The sequence below is a fragment of the Diplotaxodon limnothrissa genome, linkage group LG3, assembly GCF_057381915.1.
Source record: "Diplotaxodon limnothrissa isolate DT_005_m linkage group LG3, D_limnothrissa_male_GT1.1, whole genome shotgun sequence".
Taxonomy (NCBI): Eukaryota; Metazoa; Chordata; class Actinopteri; order Cichliformes; family Cichlidae; genus Diplotaxodon; species Diplotaxodon limnothrissa.
In genome coordinates, this window is record NC_140598.1 from 4,584,973 (window position 1) to 4,606,691 (window position 21,719).

A 21,719-nucleotide genomic window follows, 5' to 3' on the forward strand; every position below is an offset into this window, starting at 1 on the left:
AATTTCCCAATATGCGCTGGCATGACGTCGGGGAAGCATGGGTACGACCGATTATTTTATTTTTTTCTTGCCCGTGATGCCCCCCCCCACCACGATGCATTCTATTGGTTTGCACACTTACACACACCCAGCTGTGGTTTCCTGTTTTGCTGGACTCTGGAGAGCCCCGCCTTTAACGCTCTTCTCTCACAGAGAGCAACAGAAAACTTGGAAAAACTCCAGATTGACTGAACTCAGTTCAAAGTTACCTTGACACCTTTAGATGTGAGACGTAGTGATGGTCCGCTTGAAGCTGACGCTCCGGTGCGTGTGTCAGAAAGATCAACGCGCTGCTTCAGAAGCACCGTGTCGAGGCTTGATTCGTTTGGCCAGAGTCACGTGATCAGTGACGTCTGAAGCTTCGTTTAGAACGTACCTTTTTTTAAATCGAACTTTATTGAAACACAATGAGTATACAACATACAAACAGATGAAGTTTACAAAAGAACAGAACATGAACATACAGAACCAGGAGTAAAAAAATGATGATATGAGTAGGCGAAAAAAATCAACATATAAATATTGTTCTGAGAGGCTTTTTGTTGGTTGAGTCTGAAATTGATTGTATGTACAATTCATATCCTTATAAAAAGGCAGAAATATGGTGTTTTATTAATAAACTTACATTTATGGATATAAAATAGCTAAAAGTATTAACAAATATTTTATAAAAAAACATTTATCATTCTTCCTGGGGAACTTAAAGAAACAGAATAAAACATTTTCCCATCGTAAAGAAAACTCCCTTAAAATATGGACAATAACAAAACTGCTAAATTCTTCCAGAATCTCTGTGTAGAGGAACCAAAAGAGATGTGCCACAGTTTCTGGATGATCCCCACAGAAAGTTCAATTAGTATTTATGTCTCTTTTAAATGTTACCATATAGTGACTGGCTGGGTCACATTTATGAAGAATTTTATATGAGATTTCCTTCACCTTGTTCACAATTAGATATTTATGGGATCATCCAGACTGTCTTCCAGGTGATATCTGGAACATGTCGGTTCCAGTAAGATATTCTATATATGGGAGAGACATGATATCTTCTTGGAATAAACTACGTCTTCTCTTATTGCTGTTACCAAGTTCCTGTGAAAAGCAGATTTTTCCCACTGCTGACTCAGCTGGATCAGGGAGAGTGACTGAGGCAGATATTGAGCTGTCAGTGTTTTTATATAACATTAAAGTCCCTGAGGGTATGGCACCAAGCACCATTGAGAATTCCCCAACACTGACGGGAAAATTATATAGTGTAAGGAATTCATTGTAAGTAAGTAGTACTCCCTCGTTAAATTTTAAAACTTAGTAGCGGCCGCCATTGTTGGCAGCTGAAATTTGGCTGGGCCGCGCTATGAATTCTGGGATATGGTGGGCAACGAAGGACACACCCGACCCATCCTTCAAACTCGGGGGAATGAAGGACGCATTTGAAGGAGTCGAGGAATCGGGACAGCCTTCGTCGCCTGGCTGTGACGTCATCGGCCTTCAAATGCGGCCTCCGGAGGATGCAGCCGACGTTTTGGGACACAGCTTGTGTGTCTTTGTTGGTCATGTGACCTCCCAGGGACTACACATGGAAACGAGCAGTTTAGCTCAAATCTGGCAGGTTTCCATCGTCTGTTTTTGTCCTGATGTCCATGAACATGAACACTGTCCCTGTCAAACACGTCCAGATAATCTGATCCAGTGTTGTTCTTCTTCTGTGGTGTTTGTGATGGAGCAGCAGCTGCTGATGTCCTCCACCAAGGGGGCAGCAAATTCAGCTGACTGTCATCATTTATTAAAAAGATGTAACAATGTGACATAATGCAATATAATAGTGTCAGTTACACATTGTGGGTTGCACTGTGGCCAGAATGGACATTACCTCCTGCCTAATGGAAGCTGTCAGCCATCCTGCAACCATGAATTAGATAAGCAGAAGTGAAGGGATTGTTAACAACAATTTAATAATAAAATGTAATGTGATAGTTGCACTTTATTAGCTCCCCACAATCGTATGAATAATAACCATGAATGCACTGCATGCTCATAGCAAGTTCTTTAGGTTTAAAGTGAGATCCTGCTTTAAAGGGCGCTTCATCTGCTGGGAATGACATGTTTCTTCTAGTATGTAAGGCTCAGCCCATCTTACTGGGACTTACTTTTGTAGATCCACATGCTCTAAACCTGCTGCTCCATGATTGGTGCAGAAGCTTTAAGCTCCTATTAACAAATAATAACCATGGACTTAGTTGTTACTACAATAACTTATCATTGAGCAACTTGTATATTTAATTTTACTTGTAAAACTATGCAAGTAGAATTGAATGGGGCACAGTGAGCTGAGCACAGGCCCACTCTGTGACACTCAGAGGTTTGTGGATATCATACTGAGAGTATTGGACACAGTGCAGCCAGCTTGCAGCCACTTTCCCACCACTTTAGCACAATGTTTACATGAGACTCAGCCACACTAATGTTCCTGGGCAGACATGTGGTGCAGCATGGCTGATGGCACTGTACCTGCAGCTGTCATGGACAAGAACCACTCAATACCTCACCCAAGCCAAGCCTGTGCTGATGTTGTGATCTGAGACCGAGACACTAACCCAGGATCATGATATGATGTTGTGAGAGTTTCACTAAGAATTAGCTCTGATTACAAGATTTCAATCTATCGTAACTCTAATTTGTATTTACTTCAGTTTGTTCATCTTGGAGCTGTGTGCAGCTGAGGACAGTCTTATTATTACCAGGTGAGGATATGTAACAGCCACAGTCTGTAGAGATGATGTCACCATGGAGTGGTGATGTCACTGGAGCTGCCAATATGTGCTCCAGCCAAAGCTACACCAGAGGGTTGTGCTGTGTAACAGGTTGGTGCAGGTGGTGTTATCTACATTTGAACATTAGGCAACAGTCTCACGAAGACACTTTCTATTGTTCACTAAAGACCAACAATAACAGAGACAAAGGGAGAGCAGCAGAACTAGTGCTAACAATTAGCACTGCTAGCCTGCCCACCAACACCAGCTAATGTTCTAAAAACGATGATCAATGATTTTGCTGTAACGGCTCCAGCTGTCTGTGTCAGGGACACGTTGGAGATGAAGTGAGTGATCCAGTGACAAAGGTTTGGAAACCTGCAGTCAGCTGAGACTAAAGGAGTCACCTGACCGAGAGACCAAATGTTTCACTGAGAACGTCCAGATGAACAGAATCAACCTTTGGGATAATCTGTTCCACACATCCATGTTTCACTTACTGCATTATATTTCCTCATTGCTGTGCACACAGGCCTGTGGCTTATAACCAACTCCAAGTTCAGACTCAGAGGCTGCTGAAGCTGTTTTCTGGAACAGAGACGTGTTGGATATAAAACCAACTCTTCTTTATGTGTCAGCACTGAGGAAAGGAGCAGCTTCGTTTCTAAGTGTATGAAGGACTGTAGCAGTGTGTGTGTGAGCTTTATTTCACAGACAGAACCATGTCAAAAACACAACTTCAGGTAAAAACAATACAAAATCAAAGAGTCTGATCAGAAGGATTAAACAGAGGAGTGTGGGACTGTTTTTAACAGACAGCAGGTTAAGCCAGGCTGGAGGAGTAAACTGAGCCTCGGTGTGAGCAGCAGTGTGTTTGACAGGAAGCTGAGATAAACAGTCTGGAGCCCATTTAGTGCTTCATATGAAAGTGTGAGGATTTGAAAGCAAATCTAAAATCAAGCAGGAGTCAGTGTGAGAATGATTTGTGCTTTTCCTCAGTCAGATGCTGGGAGTTTCAGTTCATCCATGTTCAGCGTGCTGTGCTTTGTGTAACAGGAGAATATGACAGTATAAATCAAGTCTTCATGTCACTGAAAGCCTCCACAGTCTGCTATGGAGGTGCATCAGTTTGGATTTACAAGAAGAACATTTCTTAAACCTGCCACAAGATGGCGCTCCAACAGAAGGGATGTCCACAGTGTAACACAGACACACACATACTGTGTGAATGTGTGAGTGAATGGGCTTTCAACACAAGGCTTCTGCTGCTACCTTTAATGACATAATTAGCTAACAAGAACAAACTGTTAATTACCACCAAAGAACGGCTCCAGATTTTAGCTGCTGACCATTTTGTGAAACGTTGATTACATCAGCTTATTGTTGATTTTTCAACCTTAATATCAGCTGCTTTAAAGGAGCCTGGTTCTCTCGCAGTAACACTTTTCTTCACTAGATGCAGTGCAGGCACAGTCTGTGTTTCTAAACTACACACTAATGTTCATTGTTGTGCAGCTAAATCCTCCCTCTGGATGGGAAGAATCCCTGTCAGGCTTCAAACACCTGGCTTGGTGTTCTGGAGCTAATGTGTCACCTGTGAGGACTCTGAGATGAACACACAGCAGACACTTCAGTTCTCCGTCTGTGTGTCCTCAGTTTCCCAGCATGCCTTGGCTGTGGTGGTGGAGGTGAATGAGGGGGAACATGCTGCTCTGTCAGCACTCAGGTTTCATACCTGGTGATCTCAGAGGACAAAGCGGCGTTACAGCAGCGCACGTTGATGAGACCTGATGCTCTGAACAGTTCAGACTTCAGCCTCACTCTGAGAAAACAAACGACTGACTGTCAGCAGCAACTACACCTGCTCCATCAGTGACGGAGAGAAGAACTGAGACTGAGAGACATACAGCTGCAGGTCAAAGGTCAGAAACGCCCGCTCTTTGTACGGGTCAGGAGTTAGTACTGCAGAGGTCAGAGGTCAGCTTGCTGACAAACCATTTGAAACAGTTTGGAGCTAAAAGCACAACAGCAGAGGAAAGAAGAGACACTGCAGAGATGATGCAAAATATTGTGTTTTGTTCTCAGCTGTCAAAAAGTGTAACACACGTGTTCCAGCACAGCCTTTGTGTACTTTCACTTCTCCATACTGTCCATTGGAAATCCTGTTTGTTACTTTTTGATTTCAGTCCATGTGTCCAAAGAAAACTTCTGTCCCACACTTTCTCTGCTGACTCTTCACCGATGCTCAGATGATCTCAGATGATTTCACCAGAACTCATCAAAATTCGGGCTCCACAGAAACCCAGACGTCACTAAACAAGCGTAACAAGCAAAGTGAAAACTGGTCGTTCAGCTTTATTGACCAAAGATAAGCTCACATGTCACCTCATGACACAGACACTTATTTCCACAGCATGCACGAGGACTGACAATAAGTGTCTATAAAGCCACTTCTATCTGCCACACCTGTGCTTCTGTCATGGTTGCTCTCCTCTCACTCTGTCATTTATCCACAGTCTGCCTCCCTCTGCTCCGTCAGCTGACGTCCTCTCTACACCACCTGCTGTGTTTTATCCTGCAAAAACACATTTAAGAAGCGTTGCACCGAGTAACGGGAGGAACTGCTATAAAATCCATTTAAAGGAGGTGGTGCTGAGTGCTGTGACTGGGGTCCCACCACTGACATCACGGGTGGAGGACATGTTGGAAAACTGCTACAAAGTGCTGTGCAGCCAGCAGAGCTTACAGTCTGTCCTGTGTGTCATACAGGCTCTCACACTTAGTGTTTCTGTGACACATTGAAGAGAAGTTTGTGTTGTTCACAGTTGTGCTTGTACTGAGTGACAGCTGACATGACCTAACAGGAATAATGTGTCTGTGCTGAATGAGAAGTAACACACAATGAAGTCTTGATGCATCTCAATCATCCAGGAAAGTGAGTCTGTTGCTTCTGTTCATCTGGACGCAGCGTTTTGTGGGAGAAACGTGTCGTCATCATCAGGTGACGTCTTCAGTCTCAGCTGCAGGTTTCAGTCTTACAAACAGGACATTTGCATAAAGACTGAAAGCAGCTGCAGGAACGATGGGCTGGGAGCTCCGTTCCTTCATCTTAATTATGCAGATTCTCAGGACCATTGATCAACAACCACTGATCCATGTCCATGAGTCCCATTCACAGAGATGTGGGAATGGCTGCAGTCACAGCATGTAAGATGGAAATAAATGAGAAGTATTTAGCTGAAGTGGATTTGATTTATGTTAGTTCTTTTTTAACTTGTAGTTCTACATTGGAAGATTATTGTGATATTGAAATATAAAAATACATTTATATTCTGTTATTTTCTCAAAATAAGCGTCACACTCGTGGAAGCCGGTGTAGCCGCCGAAACGCCTGCATTTATGGAGACTTTCAGCCCCAGGTAGGCCAGTTATGGATCTTGGATCCACATTATGTCAGCAGCTGTTCTCCACCGTGAACTGTGTTCAAACAAACACGCTCACGCCTCACAGACGACAGCTTACAGTCCTGTAGAGATAAAGTGACTTCGTACAGCCCCGACCTGCAGACGCTGTGCGCAGAGGTTCAGGAGCAGAAGTCCCGTTGTAAACATATCACGGCAGACCCGACGATGTTTGCATGAACGCGCTTTTCAGCATCTCTTTATTGACCACTTTACACACACGGTTGCTGTGCGCACACAGCCGGCTGTAGCTTTGCAGCGCACAGCCCGACACACACCAACAACAGCAGAGAGAGCACAGACGTTAAGGCGTGATTGCGGGTGCCGCTCAGGTGCGTCCGCCTCCCCTGCAGCGGCGCTGCAGACCACGCCCACCACACGCAGTAACCAGGTAAAATACATACTTGGGCAGAATTTTGCAAATATCTATTTTTCATTTTGTAGCAGCATAGAGCTTTTTTCCAATTATTTTTTAAAAGTCAGGTCAAGGCTCCAAAAGCCCAAAGGCGATATAACAGTTTGTGTTTGCTACATGGATCATTGTAGTTCAGCTTTCCTTTGTTATATTTCTTTAAGAGCTCAAAATGTGTTCATTACATAAATCAAATGTAATTTTCTCTGTAGCACTTCATGGATTTCATAAGCAACACACTGTAGTTGTTCACACAAAGCATAAAGGTAAAAACAATATACACAGTGTTATCTTCATTTTAGATGTCACAAAGTATTTGCGGCTCCCAGTGTTTTCCCGAACCCTGACCCTTTGCGTGGAAACCGGGTCCAAAAGGCTCTTTGGGTGTTAAAGGTTGCTGACCCCTGCACTAGGCCCAACTGACACATATATTTGATTCCAAATACAAAAAATAATGTGTAACCTGCTGTAAGAATGTAGGAGGTTGAGACAGGATCTCAACACTTGGTGTCTGCAACAAAAGACAACAATATGTGGGGCGATCGTGGCTCAAGAGTTGGCAGCTCGTCTTGTAATCGGAAGGTTGCCGGTTCGAGCCCCGGCTTGGACCATCTCGGTCGTTGTGTCCTTGGGCGAGACACTTCACCCGTTGCCTACTGGTGGTGGTCAGAGGGCCCGGTGGCGCCAGTGTCCGGCAGCCTCGCCTCTGTCGGTGCGCCCCAGGGTGGCTGTGGCTACAAGCTTGCCATCACCAGTGTGTGAATGGGTGGATGACTGGATGTGTAAAGCACTTTGGGGTCCTTAGGGACGAGTAAAGCGCTCTACAAATACAGGCCATGTAATGGCAGAAACATTCTCTAGTGTAAATCCTGACTAGTTCATTAACTACAGATCAGTTTCAGTGAACATTATTCACAGAGGGATCTGAGTTCCTTATACCAGACTCTACAGAAACTGTAACACTGTGCAGCTCTGCGACTCAACAATATGACAACAATGTAACACACACTAGAATCATCAAATAAAGCCCCACTAACCACTAGAACTAACTAACTAGCACTGGACACTTGCATATTAGAGATTTCTACCACCATAGGAGGCGAGATATCATCCTTGAACCAGAGCATCCAGCCCTCAATTTCGGACATAAAAAGCGACGTGGCCAGGCATGATAACACTTTGACTGAACTGCAGGACTGTGCCTCGAACCACTCTGACACCATCGCCACTCTCCAGGCCACTGTGGAGCGTTTGTCTGCGGAGGTAAAGAAGTTAGATGAGAGATGTGGAGCTCTTGAGGCACTCCAGGAGGAATCATTTAAGAACTGCAGGAATACCAGAAGGCACAGAGGGACCCAAGATGACTGAGTTGGTTCACACCTGTTGGCGGAGGCGCTATCTCTCGAGGAGAAGCCACTCATCGATCGAGCACATAGAGTGAATCGCCAGCGTCCCAAACAAAGTCATCTTCCTCGGCCCATCATCTTGAGATTGCACTACTACCACATTGGTGAGGAAATTCTGCTGAAAGCTGCAGAGAACAAGAACCTGATGTATAAGGGTTTTTAAAATAAACATCCTCCCAGATTTCCCTCCCTCTGTTGGAAACGCAGAGCCGCATTTGCAAATATGAGAGGAAGACTACGTGGGATGACCGGCGTCAGGTACAGACTGCTATACCCTGCAAAGCTGTTAGTGACCCATGGTGATGTGAGGAAAAGCTTTACCGATCCCAAAGAGACCGTAGACTACGCGGAGAAGCACCTCTCCCACCCACCTTCAAATGTATTAAAAGCAAGGATATATCTATATGTCTAACGCTGACACAGCACTGTGTTTCTTCTTTTCCCTTTATATTCCATGTAAAGGTGAATATGGAGCGTTTATGGCGATTTTCTGAATCTCGGGCAGATGAACTTCCCTGAAGTGTTTCCAGCTGGGCGTCGAGTGTTTGACCGACGCATGAAACGACACGTTTGTGAGTATTTGTGAGTATTTATCACACGGCGTGCTGCGGGGAAAAGCCTGTTGTAACATTCATGTTTTAGCCCCTGACGGCTCTTTTTGGCTTTTCATCCCTAAACTCTCTGCATGCTCTTTCGTGTGATTCGTTTTATTTTGAAAAGTCTCAATAGGATCTTGAGCTTTATTGTGAAAGGTTTATGTGGAAAATAAAGAAGCGGACGGCGGAGCCACGCGATGGTTTTACCGGCGTTGTTGCTAACGAGCGTCCGTAGTGTGGTTATATTAAATATAAGAGAAAGAGAGAACTTTAATACAGACACTACAGTGAGCATCACAACCATGTAACATATTTTACACCATGAAACAAACGATGTTTCATATCATCATCTGATATATATGTTATATGGAACAGGCCCAGCTCAGGCTGCCTGTGATGCAGCACAGCGCCACCCTGTGGTCATCACTGCACTGGTGACACTACAAACAACAAGTATACAGGATGGACGGTGGCCCTGAGAGCTCACACACACTGCTGCTTCTAAAACACCATGAAACAGGAAAATGCTGTGAAAGCACAAAATAATCACAGTTCAAAGAGACAATAGTGACAGAAACAGAGGCTTCACTGGTGCTGAGGGAGAAATCCCAGAGAAGCTTCCTTCCTGCCAGTATACGAGCCCACCAACAGAGACAGGACCAGTTCATCCTCCATCACTTACTGTGGCTCACGTTGCTCTTCTGTTGCTTTGCATCACAGACGCGTCTTTACTGGCTTCTTCTTCTAATTGCACTTAGAAACATGTTGTCTTTAACCTGTCACAGCTGCCCAGATGTTGCTGCTGAGAACATGTGGAGCTGATTCATGTAGTCATGTGTCTGTGAACAGCCAATCACAGGAAGACTTTCAGAAGAAACTCAGAGGAACAGCTGAGATGTGCTGAGTGACACAAGAACTGACAACAAATGTTAAAGTTCAAATGGTGGTTTTGTTTGCAGGGACTGTGAGTGGATGGAGATCCTGGTCCTCCTCAGCTGTGAGTTCTTCCTCTGTCATGAGAACCTCAGGGGGAGAACATGTGCTCACTCTCAGCTGCTTTAACAGGAAAGAAGCTCTTTTAGATCAAAGCTGAGAAACTGTTTGTAACAGCGAAATCTGTCACCTTTCTCTCCTCAGCCTGCTGCTGGACAGGCCCATGAAGCTCTGCTGTAAAGGCTTCCATGTCCCAGGCTTCACCTTTACCTGCTGACCAACGGGAGGCGTGGCCAAAACAGCGATGGGGAGTGGAGCAGCAGGTAGCAGAGGTGAGCCTCTTGTATGCAGCCTGTTATCTGTGGGACCAGGGAGGACGTGACAGCAGATGTTGCTGATTCAACATCTGTGTGACAGCTGGAGCAGCACAGTCTGCAGGAAACATCTGTGCATGTAGGAGACACCAAGGTTTACATGGTGGAAGCAGACGACTGACTCAAGCAGCCTCACATCACAGGCTGCTGGCTACAAGCACATGACCACAGTGACTGGTTTCACTGGTGTCTGTCCCAGTCTGTGGCAGAGATACAGGAAGTCACAGACAGCCTGCACACAGCGTTTCCTCTGGAGTGTGTTTCACACCCTGTTTGTGTTTCTCACTAACATGTTGTAGTTCTTCCTGCACACAGCAGCACTTTGATCATTTCTCCTGCTTTTCTTCCTTTTCTAGCTTTTATACACTGACAGTAACACAAAACTCCAAAGTCATCATTTGAGGAGCTTCTTAAGAGTTTCTGTGAGTTTAGTGAAGTCAGCCTCTCAACAATAAGTGTGTGTGTGTTGATTATCTAATGTTCAGAGAGGACTGCACTGATGTAGCATCCAGGTGAGCAGCTTATGAGCCAACAGGGGAAATTTAGCTGTATTATTGTTGTTTAAATGTAATAATTTATGATTTCATGTTCCAATATTTCACTTTTCCCAACGTTTTGTTATCATTTGGTCTGAAAACCATGACAAACAGCAGTGTTACAGTTGTTAGCATTAGCTGCTATAGAGCACTCAGTCACTGTATTGGTGTTAGCGACATGAACATATCTGAGCTAACTGTGTGTTCCAGATGTGCAGCAAACCCAACTGTCCCTGTGTTTTCCTGCTGTAGACATTATCCCCATGATGCTGACGTCCTCTGGTGGGACGAGCTCACACGTTTATGGATTCAGATGCTAACTGGACCAGACTGGTGTCAACCTTTGTGCTATAGAAGCAAATCAAAGAAGAACCAGTTGAACCTGAGCTGTCTGTAGTGGTGACACCAACACCATGTCACCTGCACATGCTGACCCAGGGTCAGTGTTGAACCTATAAGCTGTGTCCTCACAGTTCAATATGTCCTCACTGCACAGGTCAATGACATCAGAGCTGTAATGTTGTTCCCGTCTCACTAAAACTTCTGGCATAAGGTGACTTTTCTGGGTGATTCCTACTCCAGGGTCACCAGTTTGAATCCCTCTGTTACTGCTGGGAACGTGCTGCTAAAGTGCCCTTGAGCAAGGCCACGTCCAGCTTATGAAGCCAACCCTGGGCTCTGCTTGCTGGCAGTGACAGAGTAGATGAAACAGCTCAGTGGATGCTAACTCACAGCTAACAGCGCTCTGTCATGGATAAGTGAAATAAAGCTGACTGACCCACAGCTGCACACAAACACCTCCAACACCTACAGGTCAGCAGGTCCACTGCTGTCTCTGATGGGCCCAAACTTTGCTTGTTCAGCGTTTGCTGCTGCTGACTTTGAAAATCACACCAAACATGGAATCAAATATATCGACTCAGCTTAGACTACAGAGAAGCTCGGCACTGCTCACAAAACTCAACACAAAAGGCTTTTTAAAGACAACAATCACTTTGACAGACACACAAACACGACTGAGTACAGAGCAGCTGCTGGTTTGAAGCCACAGAAATGTTCAAATGTTTAAACACACTGCAGCGTTGCAGCCGTGATGCATTTGTGCTGCTAAGGCCACACACATCAGCTGCCTTACATTTTAGTACCAGTTCATCTCTGACCATGGCAGCACAGTCTTTCCAGTACAGTGATGTTGGTGGGGACAGTGGGGACTGATTGTTCATTGGCTGTAAGCCGGTCACATGGACGTTTAACTGGTGCTTTGGTTGCTCTGTAGTCTGTTGTGCCTGTGAGCTGCTCCTAAAATGAGACAGATTATAATTGTCACCATTCTGTTAATGACTCTTATTATGTGCGCTCTCCTCCACTGTCACACTAAACACATCAAACCTTTATTTTTGTGTAAAGTCAGGATTTATTGGCTCTTCTTAAAAGCGTCATGAAGTGCAAAACTCAGCAAACATTATACAAAAGTAGATTTAGAAGCTGAACAGAACTGAAAACATTTAAAGTGACAGTCAGCACAAATCCAGCTGACATCTCCATCCAACCCAAGTCTTCATTTAAAGTCATTATAACTGTGACACACGTTTGTTACAGTATTGATCCTGCCTGATGCTGCAGGGCCAACATCATGAAACAGGCTCAGCATTTATTTCCATTATGAAACTTTATCATTAAAAACAAACCATTGTTCTGCAGTCGTCCCAGGACTGTCGGTCAAACGTTCTCTCCACATGTTTAAGGCTGAGCTCACTTTATCGTCTGCCTGAAGGAGGAAAGCAGATGTTACTAAACATCACAATAAAACATATGAAATGTGTGCACATGAGGAACGTCTGCACTGTTAAAGCCATGCGAACATCTTCACACATGAAGCAGCAACACCTCTCAGTTTAGCAGCAGCTGGTAAAAGCCACAGTGATCCTGGAGCCTCCCTGAAGGACTCGTTCATCAGTAACTGTCAGGAGGACGATTAAACCTGCTGCACACGTCCTGTAGTTACACACTCGGGAGGAAAGACGACGTCCTCGCTCTGCAACATGATCTGTGTTTCATCCAGGACGCTCAAACACAGACTGGTTTCCAAATATTAGACGCACTGGTTCTTCATGCGTTTCTACCTGAGCACTCAGAGTCATTTCTACAACAGGCCTCCTTCACCTGCTGGTGCCTCTGTTTCTGTGTTTGGCTGTTTCCACCAGTGCCTGATGTTTGTGATCTTTGATCTGTTCTGAAGTCTCTCTTTGTAACACAAATGTTGTTTGGCTTCTTTTGCAAACAAGGCAAAAGAACTTTAATGGATTCATTTGCTGATCTTACTGTTCTGATGCAAAGCCGTCCTTTCAACGCTTTAGAAAGAAAACCAAACAATGTTTTTAAAACTTTCCCAAAATGTAAAAGCTATTAAAACCATAAACTTCTGCTCCTTGATCATGTGATTCTTCTTCTAGACTGTCTGTAATTGTTATTGCTGATTGTCAATAAAGTTGTTTTTTATAAGTTATGTTGTAAAGGAAGCTTGTGGCGAGGGAGGAGGGGCGACTAAAAGCAGGTTCATATAGTGGGAAAGTCCTCAGGTCATGTGAGGATATTTACTGATGCGTCAACACTGTCAGATAAAAGAACGGCTGCTGCATTTGTTCTCCCACAAATAAGTTTGGTGATGAGTAAAAGAATTACAGATGATGTGGCAGTTTATACTGGGAGCTGGTAGTGATGTTACTGGCTTGAACTGGGTGGAGGACGCACTAATATGGAGGTATGTGGTTTGCTGGGACTCTAGCAGCGTGCTAGTGAGCACAGGTGATATGTCTTCAGACTCTAGGCAACATATTGTTTTTGATATACTTCATTTACTGTATAGAATCAAACACAGAGGGATAGAAGTGGATTTCTTATGGCTCCCTGTGAATATCGGTGTTGATGCAATGAACAGGACGATAAGTTTAAAAAGGTGCAGCAAGAAGAAGTCGTGCAGGTTTGACTATAAAATACAGTGAAAGTGAGGTGAAGAGTATAATGAAGGTAAAGATGAAGGACGAGTGGCAGGCACACTGGGACAGAGACGGGAAAGGCAGATATTATTATACAGAAAACAGTCGTGTAGAAGAAGCTGCAGCAGAGACCAGGATGGAATCTGGAGAGTCAGAGTTGGTCACACAGGCTTGAATAGCACACTTAAAAAGGTAAACATGACACAGGAAGTGTGACTTCTGTGGACCAGAGGAGACGTTTGACGGGTTGTTAGCGTAGTCAGGATGCTGGATGGAAACGCTGTGCCTGATAGGATGATTACAGGCTGGACTTTGTCTTCCTGTTACAGATGGATCCAGGCCCTGGATGACTGCTGGACACACATGACCCACACTAGGCTGCCTTCATCCATCCTTTCCTCCTTCACTGAGACTCAGAGTCAGCATGTATGTATTTATCAGTGATTTGAATCCTTTCATTACAGAGTGAAGTTAAAGTAGACGTGTTAACACACTAATAAACACAAAGGGACACAACTACTACTCCATGTTGTAAAGCTGAAGTATTACACAGCTTTATGAACCTCCTGTTATCCTGGTAGACGAGTACAGCAATAAATCTTTTACTTGAACATCTTCTGGCTCCAATAAGCTTTGAAATGTGACCATGAAGTCACGCTTTTCTTTCCAAGCTCCTTCGACAACATCATTCATAGAACAGCTTCCAGCTTCTTTTGCTCGGCTACAGTTTGGATGGATTTGCATTTAAAGATGCAACAAGACTAAAATGGTTAGGGTCAGGAGGTCAAAGGTCAGAGCTCCTGTGGGTCTGAGGGCGGCCTCACGCTGGAGAAGGATGAAGGAGTCTGACCTGAGCCAGTGTTTGACATGAACACATCAGCACTGCTGTCAGTGAGCCTAACGACAGCCGTTAGCATCATTTCAGTGTTTCAGTCATAAAAACACTTCCTGTCTCTGTGGTGGTTACAGTGACATCATGCAGTTTGTGCTTTGACCTCCAGAGGGCGACAAATCAGCACAGACAGAGAGCTCCATTCAAACTTTGCTGCCATCAGGAATAATTCTTCAAATATAATCATCAGTGTTTGAGCAGTTATGATATCAGGGACAATCTAGACATGTGTGACAATACTGAACATGTCACATGACACACCTCAAACATCATGTGATCCACTCTCAGTCTGCACTTTCATTCATGACTTCAACAGGTTGAAATGAGCTTTGAAGAAACATTCAGTGAAATAAATCTTTCATGGATTCATGTGAGCAGCAGATGAACTTTGTACCAACAACATCTTCAATAACAGAGTCTGAATGAAGCTCAGCTGTTGATGCTGCTCACTGATTGGACGCTTGCTTTCAGCTCTGCTCTCAGTCTTTACTGCACAGGTGAAGGTAGAAAGTGTGACTGGATCTATAGACTGGAAACAGAGAAACATGCTGAACATTTGAAGCTTTGCAGCAGAAATGTTCATGTTACAAATACAGCAGAGCTGATCTGGGATCAGTGTGTTCACACCTGCAGCTACAACAAGGTTTCATGTCTCCACACGTCAGCATGTGAACTTTACTCTGACTCAGTCTGAGCAGTCAGACGGCATATTTTTAAAGTTAACACATCAGCACACACAGAGCTGAGCCCCTCCCACCTGTGCTGAGTTTCAGGTGGAGTCCCGCCTCCTTCCAGGAAGCAGCTCACCTGTGTGTCCGTGTTTAGTGTCCAGGTGTGGAGTGGAGCTTGTTGTTGGTGTGTGAAGAAACTGTAAGTTTGCTTTGTTTCCTCCTTTAACAGTTTGTCTTTAGGAACTTTACTGTTTGTTCAGCTCGTGTTTGATTTCTTCACACAACAAACTGTGTGTGTTTGTATTTCCGGTCTCTCCATTAAAGTCAGTGTGTAATGTTTCCTGGCTAACATCAGCTGTGTGCAGCTTAGTTCAGCACAAATCTGCCGCTCCATAGTTCACGGTAACGGACTCACAGCTGGACCAACGAGGCCGAGTGTGTCCGCCACTCTGAGCTACGTTCGTGTTTGTGTACTTGTAGTTTGTACTTTGAGTTCACTCAGAGCCCACAGAGGACGCAGCGTACGTGATGACGTCACAGCCCTTTACCTCCTTTACTGTCACTGTGATTAATATTTACACACGAGACACCTGCAGAGCTCTGACGCTAAGCTAGCACACAGCATGCTAACACTAAGCTAAGCTAACACTAAGCTAACACTAAGCTAACACTAAGCTAACACTAAGCTAGCCAAGAACCCAGAGTGACGTAAAGCTGAGTAAACACTGACCCCAGACCAGCACCGTGATAAAGTGAGCTGCTGCTGCTGAACTTGAACAGGTAACAAAGTGATGAGCAGTCAGGCTGCAGGTTTCTACCTGTTCATGTTTCTACAGTAGAATCACTTTGAAGTGTCTTTGTGCTGTTTCATCTTTGATTTGTGTTCATAAACACTCAGAGAAACATCACGTGACCTCATCAGGATCTGTGTTGGTGTGTGGGGCTGTACCTCAGCTTTATGTTGTTACATGCTCATTTGTTCATTTTAACATCAAAGTAATGTTATGAGGAGTAATGAAGTAACGTACTCCATTACTTTTAATCAAAGTGTTCTGTGTAATATGTGTAATAATGACTGTTTTGAGTAATGACCAACACTGATCACAACAAAGAGGAAATGCCTCCAACATGCACAAACATTTGAGCCACAACATGCAGTTAATGTGCACAAATGTCTTTGATATGCTGCTCAGTGATGGTGGTGACTGTCAGAGCAGAGCTACTGAGAATCAATAAGTAATATCAATGATGGGATCAGAATCACTAAATTCTTCTCATCCCTGTCAGTATCATACATGTGCTGTATAATGTGATAAATGTAGAGGTGCTGGCTGTTCTCTCACTCTGCTGTTTAGCTGTAAAGGACGCCTCCCTGCCTTTGTCTCATTCATGACCTTTAATAGTCTCTTCTAACATGCAGAGATCTGTATGATCTGTTTCATAGAGTCTAACCAGCCTGTACAGGTAACAACAACAGTCACTGCATCACTGACACACAAACGTCATCTCTGTCAATAACAACATTCATACATGGAATAAAAACACATCAGTGGATCATTGCTGGAGTTGATGTTTGTTCTCCTGGTGCAAAGGCTCTCAGTTTCCTCCTTGAAATAACATCAGTGGTGGGTCAGCGACATGCTTTCTTTCCCTCTCAGGTTTAAATATCTGGGACTCTCCACCGTTTGGTTTTAGAGCTGAAGAAGCTTCTCAGATGAAACGTCTTCCAGAAACTTAAAGACGTCTCTTTTCTCTCCAAGCTCCTTAGATCACATGACCTGGATGACTGAACCTACAGATATATTGACCTGGTTTCATGGTCACATGACAGGTCAGAGGTCAGCGACTGTAACTCAGTTCCTCCTGTTAATGTGAACTCACTGAGTGTTTGTGGTTTACCTCTCAGACTGACTGAAGATGATGATGGAGGAAGAGGAGGACAGAGCAGAGTCTGCAGGGTCCAGCTGTCCGTCTGTGAGGAGTGACCGGTCCAAAGGAAACAATCCAGCCTTCAGTGGTGAACCTGGAGCAACGAGGTCAGAGAGCTGAACTCACTGAGTAACAGAAATAATTCTGCACTGACATTATAATCAGTGTTGACTCTGGTTGATTGTCTGACTGTGTTTGTGAGCTGAGAGGAAATGAAAATGAGTTTGTAACAAAAATCACTTTTGTCCAGTTTTCCTGTAAAAAGCTGAACTCTAATCTAAGAGGATGTTACTGACAGGAAACAGCTGCATTATCTGCAGTCTGTGTGATCACAGCTGCTTCAATCATGTTTGTGTCTGCAGAGGTCAGAGGTCACAGTCTGCAGGGTCCAGCTGTCCGTCTGTGAGGAGTGACCGGTCCAAAGGAAACCCTCCAGGCTTCAGTGGTGAACCTGGAGCAACGAGGTCAGAGAGCTGTGATGACTCCTTTACATGTTTGTGTTTCCTGGATAAATATGACCTGAAACATCCTCAGATTGTTACAAAGATTCATTAAAAAGAAAACAATGAAAGAGAAAAGATCCAAATGTTCAACTTGGTCATTTGCTGTTTGAGGACAGTGATGCTCATATCTGTGGGGAAAGTGTGACCTGAGTGGGTTCCTATTTGTCTTTAAAGAACAGAGCTGCTCTGATTCTCTTTGTGTCTGATCTGTTAAACAGTCTGAGAGGTCACACAGAGACCCAGCAGCTAAAGCCTGGATCATACTGGCTGCTGTTACTCCATCAGGACAACACTGAACCACAGTGGTGTGGATGTAGTGGATAAATCCCACCATACTGATGCTCAGAGTTAATCACAGGGAAAAAAACCAGATGTTACCTTCAGATTGTGACCTTTGGAGTGGACGATGCAGATTTCAATAGAGAATAAATGTTGTTGTTTTTCAGCTGTGAAGAAAGAATCTAATTTTCTGAACTTAAGAATTTATGATGCTGGAAACAACATGGAGACTATAACACAACATTTCCACTGTGTTCATAGAATGAATGTAAAACTGTCAGACATTCATTAAATATGCAAAATGTCTACAGAAGCATCAGAGGGTCAGACGTGAAGCACTCAGTGATTTTGATCAAATGACTCATCAGTTATTGATCTGTACTACACTGATCTACCACGTTAGTAAAGCTAGTGTTCTGGTGGTGGAGGGAGACTCGGATCATGTTCTGGTTTTGGAGCAGTGATCTGCTGATGGTTCAGTTTGATGAGCTTCTTCAAAATCATCCCTGACATCACCACTGAAAGGACGTCCATGAAAACAGACTGAAAATTACTGATATATTCACAATCTGAGAGTTTAAAACTTGACAGACTTGATTCAGATGAAGTTATTTGAGCAGAAACTCCTGGATCTTTATCCTGTGTTGATCTAATCCTTCATGGTTCCTCCACAGAGTGGACCAGCAGAGCTCAGAGGTTCCCAGTGGTCAGTCTGCCCAGCAGCATCAAACACAGCTGGACTCCATATTTATGGTCTGTACATGTACAACAACTACTGTTACATCTGTTCTGTTCACAGTCATCTCCATGCTGCTCTTTGTAGACCAGTGGATCGTCAGTGTGTCCAACATGGATCTGATGTTTGGCTCCATGATTTCAGTCTGATTGGCTCATTCATAAATATTCTGTTCCAGCTGCTGGAGGACAACATCATCACTTTTGTGAAGAACGAGCTGAAGAAGATCCAGAAGGTTCTGAATCCAGATTACCCAGAATGCTTTGAGAGTCAGAGGAGCAGCAGCAGAGAGGCGTTTGTGAAGATCACAGTGGACTTCCTGAGGAGAATGAAGCAGGAGGAGCTGGCTGACTGTCTGCAGAGCAGTAAGAGGATTTATCTAAAGATTTAAGCTGCTGGATAAATGAACATTTACTGATGTCTTATGAGATGGAGCAACATGTTTTAAAGACTCATTCTTTTGGAATCAAGTGTTTGTTTCCACTTTCAAAAGATAACGGGTGGGATTAAATAAGCTTATGCTTCTTCCTGCTCTTTTTTGAACATGGACGTTATTTGGAGTTGTGGTTGCTCCTCCTTGAATCGCTACCTTATCGTGGTGGAGGGGTTTGTGTGTCCCAGGGATCCCAGGGGCTATGTTGTCTGGGGGCTTTTGCCCCCTGGTAGGGTCTCCCATGGCAAATTGGTCCTGGGTGAGGGACCAGACAAAGAGCGATTCAGAAGACCCTATGAAAAAGACATCGAGGGAACAGTTTACCCTGCCCGGGATAGGGTTACCGGGGCCTCGCCCTGGAGCCAGGCCCGGGGAGGGTGCCCGAGGGCGAGCGTCTGGTGGCCGGGCCTTAGTCCATGGGGCCCGGCCGGGCACAGCCCGAAGAGGAGACATGGGCCCATCCTCCCGCAGGCCCACCACCCGCAGGAGGCGCCATAGGGGTCGGGTGCATTGTGTGTCGGGTGGCGGCCAGGAGCGGAGGCCCTGGCGGACTGACCCCCGGCTGCCAAGACTGGCAATAGGGACATGGAATGTCACCTCTCTGGTGGGGAAGGAGCCTGAGTTAGTGCGTGAGGTTGAGAGGTACCGGCTAGATATAGTCGGGCTCACCTCTACGCATGGCTTGGGCTCTGGAACCAGTCTCCTGGAGAGGGGCTGGACTCTGTCTCAGTCTGGAGTTGCCCCTGGTGAGAGGCGGCGGGCTGGGGTGGGTATTCTAATATCCCCTCGGCTTGCTGCCGGTTTGTTGGGGTTTTTCCCGGTGGACGAGAGGGTTTGTTCCCTGCGCCTTAGGGTCGGGGAACGGGTCCTGACTGTCATCTGTGCTTATGCGCCGAGTGGCAGTTCAGAGTACCCAGCCTTCTTAGAGTCCCTGGGGGGGGGGGGGGGGGGGGGGTGCTGGAAGGTGCTCCACCTGGAGACTCTGTTGTCCTGCTGGGAGACTTCAATGCTCACGTGGGTAACGACAGCGAGACCTGGAGGGGCGTGATTGGGAGGAACGGCCTCCCTGATCTGAACCCGAGCGGTGCTTTGTTATTGGACTTCTGTGCTAATCACAGTTTGGCCATAACGAACACCCTGTTCGAACATAAGAGTGTCCATAAGTGCACGTGGCACCAGGATGCTCTAGGCCGTAGGTCGATGATCGATTTTGTAATCGTATCACCAGACCTGCGACCATATGTTCTGGACACTCGGGTAAAGAGAGGGGCTGAGCTGTCAACTGATCACCACCTGGTGGTGAGTTGGATCAGGTGGCGGGGGAGGACACTGGACAGACCTGGTGCACCTAAACGCGTAGTGAGGGTGTGCTGGGAACGTCTAGCAGAGGCCCCAGTCCGCGAGATCTTCAACGCACACCTCCGGCAGAGCTTCGATAGCATTCCGAGGGAGACTGGGGACATCGAGTCCGAATGGACCATGTTCAGCGTCTCCATTGCCGAAGCTGCTGCATTGAGCTGCGGCCGCAGGGTGGTTGGTGCCTGCCGTGGTGGTAATCCCCGAACCAAATGGTGGACACCAGAGGTGAAGGGAGCCACCAGGCTGAAGAAGGAGTCCTATCAGGCTTGGTTAGCCTGTGGGACTCCGGAGGCAGCCGACAGGTATCGACAGGCCAAGCGGAATGCAGCTCGGGCAGTGGCTGAAGCAAAAACTCGGGTGTGGGAGGAGTTCGGAGAGGCCATGGAAAAAGACTTTCGGACTGCCTCGAAGAGATTCTGGCAAACCGTCAGGCGTCTCGGGAGGGGAAAGCGGTGCTCTACCTGCACTGTGTATAGTTCTGGCGGAGCGCTGTTGACGTCGACTGAGAAAATTGTCAGGCGGTGGAAGGAATACTTCGAGGACCTCCTTAATCCCACTGACACGTCTTCCGGGGAGGAAGCAGAGTCTGGGGATGAGGGGAATGACCCGCCAATTTCCGGGGGCGAGGTCACTGAGGCAGTTAAACAACTCCTTGGTGGCAGAGCCCCTGGTGTTGATGAGGTCCACCCCGAGTTCCTGAAGGCTCTGGACGTTGTAGGGCTGTCCTGGTTGACACGCCTTTGCAATGTTGCGTGGAGATCAGGGGCAGTACCTGTGGACTGGCAGACCGGGGTGGTGGTCCCCATCTTTAAGAAGGGGGACCGGAGGGTGTGTTCCAACTACAGGGGGATCACACTCCTCAGCCTCCCTGGGAAAGTCTATGCCAGGGTGCTGGAAAGGAGAGTTCGTCCGCTAGTCGAACCTCGGATACAGGAGGAACAATGCGGTTTTCGTCCTGGTCGCGGAACACTGGACCAGCTCTTTATCCTCTCGAGGATACTTGAGGGTGCATGGGAGTTTGCCCAACCAGTCTACATGTGTTTTGTGGACTTGGAGAAGGCATTCGACCGTGTCCCTCGGGGTGTCCTGTGGGAGGTTCTGCGGGAGTATGGGGTGTCTGGCCCATTGCTACGGGCCATTCGATCCCTATACAACCGTTGCAAGAGCTTGGTTCGCATTGCCGGCAATAAGTCGGACTCGTTCCCGGTGGGTGATGGGCTCCGCCAGGGCTGCCCTTTGTCTCCGGTTCTGTTCATAATTTTTATGGACAGGATTTCTAGGCGCAGCCAAGGGGCGGAGGGCTTTCGCTTTGGTGGCCTCAGAATCTCATCTCTGATTTTTGCGGATGATGTGGTTCTGTTGGCTTCATCGGGTGAGGGCCTCCAGCTCGCACTGGAGCGGTTCGCAGCCGAGT

General features: G+C 45.9%; 1 protein-coding gene across 3 annotated transcripts in view; it reads left to right on the top strand.

Moving 5' to 3' along the window:
• LOC146634309 (protein NLRC3-like) overlaps positions 1-21,719 on the top strand; it is a 709,813-nt gene that overhangs the window by 297,192 nt on the left and 390,902 nt on the right. For 2 of the 3 annotated variants that reach the window (XM_085376521.1, XM_085376536.1), the window contains exons 1-4: positions 16,984-17,102; positions 17,358-17,459; positions 18,452-18,530; positions 18,692-18,878. The exons of the other annotated variant lie outside the window; for it this stretch is intronic. In XM_085376521.1, the coding sequence (XP_085232647.1) occupies positions 16,984-17,102; positions 17,358-17,459; positions 18,452-18,530; positions 18,692-18,878 (487 nt within the window). Of the gene's footprint in view, positions 1-16,983; positions 17,103-17,357; positions 17,460-18,451; positions 18,531-18,691; positions 18,879-21,719 lie in introns of those variants that run through there. 3 annotated transcript variants of the gene reach the window in all.